The sequence below is a fragment of the Enhydra lutris genome, unplaced genomic scaffold, assembly GCF_002288905.1.
Source record: "Enhydra lutris kenyoni isolate GAN:26980312 unplaced genomic scaffold, ASM228890v2 scaffoldscaffold12, whole genome shotgun sequence".
Taxonomy (NCBI): Eukaryota; Metazoa; Chordata; class Mammalia; order Carnivora; family Mustelidae; genus Enhydra; species Enhydra lutris.
Window position 1 is genome coordinate 41,574,245 of NW_019154096.1, and position 4,804 is coordinate 41,579,048.

General features: G+C 42.4%; 1 protein-coding gene across 1 annotated transcript; it reads right to left on the reverse strand.

Annotated features, from left to right (window-relative positions):
• Nucleotides 1-453: 453 nt before the first annotated feature.
• On the reverse strand, nt 454-1,410 carry LOC111145399 (olfactory receptor 6C75-like). The gene has a single exon (XM_022500277.1). It carries the CDS (start codon nt 1,408-1,410, stop codon nt 454-456), a length of 957 nt encoding a protein of 318 aa, XP_022355985.1.
• Between the last annotated feature and the right edge of the window lie 3,394 nt (nt 1,411-4,804).

Below are 4,804 nucleotides of genomic sequence, written 5' to 3' on the forward strand. Positions count from 1 at the left end.
GGAGGGAATGTGGACCCAAGCATTCATACTATTTCCACTCCTTACTTCCTGAACACATTGTAATATATAACCTCTTATTATTTTAATTATCTAAATGCCTTTCTTAAAGCATTATTAATTCTGTTGTGCCATGTTTGCGGCTAAAGAGATGTAAAATAAAAATGTATATATTACTAAAATTTAGAAACTTCAAGCACAGGATTTTTATCAGACGTAAGAATAAAAATTCAGTAAAGGGTATTGCAATTAATGAGTTGTCATCAATATGTGGAAAGATTGTTAGGCACATCAATGTAAAATGTGTCTTGTAAAACAGATTTTCATTTTGCTAGTGATGTGCAGATCAGCTACGGTTGCATGAGACACTGCTGTACAACTCTGTGAACTGCTAAATTGGCAGAATGAAGACAGATGGTTCTCTGAAGCCTTCCATTCCAAAGGCATGTGAATTTTTTATCTTGATATTTTCATTCTGCACATCATCTCCCTCAGAGCCTGGTGGACCTGCTTATTTCGCAAAGTGTAGATGACAGGGTTGAGCAGTGGGGTCACAACCATGTTTATAAGGGCAGCCACCCTGTTGGAGTCCAGCCTGTTCGTTTGCTTTGGTTTCGCATATATAAACACACAGCTGCCGTACATCAGCGAGAGAACTATGAGGTGAGAGGAGCAGGTGGAGAAAGCCCTCTGTTTCTCCTTGGTTGATGGGAGTCCCACAATTGTGACTACTATGTTGCTGTATGCAATGATGGTTATAATAAGGGATGTCAAAAGGATAAACAAAGTGAGGACAAAAGCCAACATTTCAACAGACCTGGTGTCAGAACAGGAGAGATGAATCAGGGTGCCAAGGTCACAGAAGACATGGGGGATGACATCGGGGCCACAGAAGGATAACTGGGAAACTGTTACTACTGGACCAGTGATGAGAGGGAAGGCCAAAGCCAAGCAGGCAGTGACCAGGAGGAAGCAAGTCTTCAGATTCATGATGGTCGGGTAATGCAGAGGCTTGCAAATGGCCGCATACCGATCCAGAGACATCACTGCTATGAGAAGGAAACCTGTTGCTCCCAGAAATACAAAGACAAATGCTTGTGTGAAACAGGCAGGAAAGGAAATGGTTTGTTTGCCTAAGAGAAAGATGAGCAACAACTTAGGAATAACGGCACTTATGAAACAACACTCCAAGAAGGAAAAGATGCTGAGGAAAAAGTACATAGGTGTGTGGAGCCTGGAGTCAGCACAGGTGATGGTGACTATGACCACATTACCTGCAATGGATGCCAAGTACGCCAGCAGGTGTACAAAGAAGAGGACCTTTCCCAGGTGCTGGATGGCAGGAAAACCCTCCAAGGTGAATTCTTGGACAGTTGTCCAATTCCTCATTTCCATGGGCATCTCTTTCCACATCATCACTGCTGGTTTAACCTACATCAGGGAACACAAAGGTTTTAGAGGAGCATGATTAAGTTATTTGCCTATCAAAGAAGGTGGAGAGGCAGATAACAATGTGGTTTAGCCCCCTGGTTCTTGAATCAGAAGGACCTGAGTTCAGTACTAGTTCAATACTGAGTTCTAACTCCTGAGGGATGGGTCTCCTTTAGGGACCTCCATGAACCTCACTTTCACCCTTTGTAGAATGAAGATGATAGGATCTACCTATTCATGTTCATTGAGAATTAATTACGATAAACCATGTAAATCACTTGATAGATGATGCCAGTGTTTCCTAAGTGTTCTTCAAAGTCTAAGTGTAATATTATGATCAATAATATGATGTGTAATAGAGCATCATTGGTAGGCAGAATTATTGACATTTTCATACTTACAAATATTTTATTTTTAATAATATTAATTTGTAAGTAAACATAACAATAATGTTAGTAATACCTCCTTTGAACAACCCCTGTAAAATCTGCAATACATTCTATTGTCTAAGTTATTTCATTATCATCTGTTGAGGACTTATGCTTGTTCTATGCTGGTCACTGAAATTCAGTATTTCTATTAGTCTTCACGAAACCATGAGCCCCTTCTACGGAAGCAGAAATTGAAGCCTGGAGAATTCCAGAGAGCTCTCTGGAACACATAGCTGGGAGTTTAGCTGGGACTTTAGGCAGAATGCCAGAATCTGGAGGATCTGCTATTTCCACATGCAGTGACAAAATATTTTAAAATGGGGAAATGTCTATTGTTGGTGATCTCTCAATCTTAAGTGAAAGATTAGCTTTATTTATCATAATTGTTTCTACCTTTGGTTAGATTCACTGGTGAGGTACAGACCTGTGGAATGAGACAGGGCTGAAAGACCAACTACTTTAGCACAAATATTTTATAGAAGACACTGGAGACTAAAGACATTAGGGGCTGCTCAACTTAAGGTAAATTATAAATCCAGGATTTACCTCCCCCCATCCTCACCGCAGGGTTCATGCTGTCCTGTGATGCAGGTGGGAGTGATAGTAGTTTACAAGACCAACCCACTATTATGCAGGTTGTGCAGGGCACCTGGCATTCATAAATTACTCTTGCATCAAAGCTCCATGAACATTCTTCTCTCTTCAGTCCTTTCAATCAGTTAACTTCTCTCGAGATGGTGTTTGGCTCTAGCATCTCAATGCTAGGCTAAAAGTCTGGTGTGTGGGATGTGTCTCTCTCACTAATGCACCCTGGGCCATGTCCTCTGAAGGGCAGCTCATGAAACCAAACTGTTCCCCCTGAGTGGCACAACCAGAAGGAGTCTCCGCTTCTGTTCCTCTTGACCCCAGTAAGTCCACCGTGTCACCAGGGACCATGAAGTCAGGCACACACATGAATCACCTCATTGGGGGCCAGGTTTCCTCTTCTTGCAGTTACTGTCTTGGAAGACATCAAGAGCTTGCTCTAGGCTGCAAGGAAGGGAGAGGAGAAGGAAATGCATTTTTCACAGCCAGTTGTCCCACAGTGGGGTGAATATGCATCCCATGCTGCCGGTGCTCTGAAGGCCAAAGCCCTGTTTCCATAGCTCAGGATGTTTCATAGCATGAGGCTATATTCAGCTTTGACCACTGAAACCCCCAGGGGAGAAAATGGACTAAAACAACTACATTTCACTGGCCCCAATTCTGGGCTAGAGCTGGACTCCCAGACTGCTTAGGATTCTAAGGAAAAGTCTATCTCTGCCTCCCCCAGTGGGTAGAAGCCCACCTAACATGCAACATTGCTGTCACCTCCTATGCTGTCACCTGCTACACCATTTAGTGGGAGAAGGCAGCTTCTTATAGGTTTAGCCCTAGGTGCTGCTGAGACACAGAACCTTCTGCAGCAGTGCTTCATGTCATGGGCGCCCCTGCTCCAGTTACCTTCTATTGCATTATGGTCCTCCATCATATGCTCATCATATGCTATGTGGAGAAGTATCCTTTTTTACTGCACCAACAGTTAGAAGGTGCTGATATGAAAATTTGAGGCCTCCATAACGTTTTTGCCACAATACTGTTTGGTGACCCAGCAGAAAGGACCTAGCCAGTGAGCGAGAATGTAGGCCCCCAAATCTTGCTAGATGTTGAAGAGACAGGGGCAGAAAGTAAAGGCATGGCGGGTGCCTGGGAACAGCTAATTAGTCAATGTTGAGAACAAGAATTACTGGCCTAGTCCTTACTTATATCTATCTTCCCATTGTCTCTGGTGATGGTGACTCCCAGATGTCCCCACTGATTTTTCACAAGATTTGGAGGGAGTTATATGACAATTTCCCAAGGGTTTTTAAATCCTAAGTTGAATATTGCTACTGATTTGAGGTTAACAATTTTCTACTGTGGTATTTGCACTGAGACCAGAGCATAGTTGTTAAAAGAACAGACTTTATGGTGAAAAACAGCTGGATTACACCCTGGCTTTCATGAGGCTTTTGGGGAACTCTGCCTTTCTTGGTCAATCATTCCTCATTCTTCCACCAATATTATGATTCTTTTCATTGCATATTTTCATCTGAAAAATATTTGCCTTGTGCTCTCCAATATCCTTGAAAAAAGAAAATGCACATTGTCCTTTTCAGGGAAGAAAGGGAAATTCTAGGTGGTTTCTGTACTATCTCTAACCTGGCAGGCCCCACTCTTTTTAAATGTATCTGGGATGTGGAACCCCAGATTCTTTCTAAATGTAGAAGAGTATAGATGTGAGCTTGAGGCGGGGAGAAGATGTATCCATAGCAACCACTGTGTTAGAAAACTGCTGCTTCTCCTGTGTATCTCACCTGGGCTGCCATGGCAGAAGTGACCTAATTTTCTGTGACCTCTGGTTTCCCATCCAGAATCCAATAAGGAGACAAAACTCCCAAAGTATTTGCTGGCAGCCCTGGAGTGCATGGTACTTGGAAATTTGTCTTGCATGAGTCTGCCCTCATCATAATTGGTCTCACAAGGTCAAAGCAATTACTACAGAAACTTTCATGTGTATTTATGTGGGGCCCATCTGCCCCAATATACAAAATCATTTTTACAATATCTGTCCATCCACACACTTCTACTTTCCATCCAGGCCAAACTTGGACTCCATGGTTATTTTCTCAGTTGGAAGTGAAGGAAAATAAAGAGTAATGGGAGAAGAGTTACAGAAGCTAGAGTAATATGAGACTATATATTTTAATGCTATGATAAAGGCGCATTTGCATGAGGTTTTCATTTTATTCAGTGCTAATTCTTGGTGCAGAAATACCTATCATACCCAAATGAGTCCCTATGGCAACATGATGGAGGGAATGTGGGAGGAAGAGGTCTGGGTTTGATGTTAAGTTTTACAAAGTGGACAAAATGGGCAAAGAAAT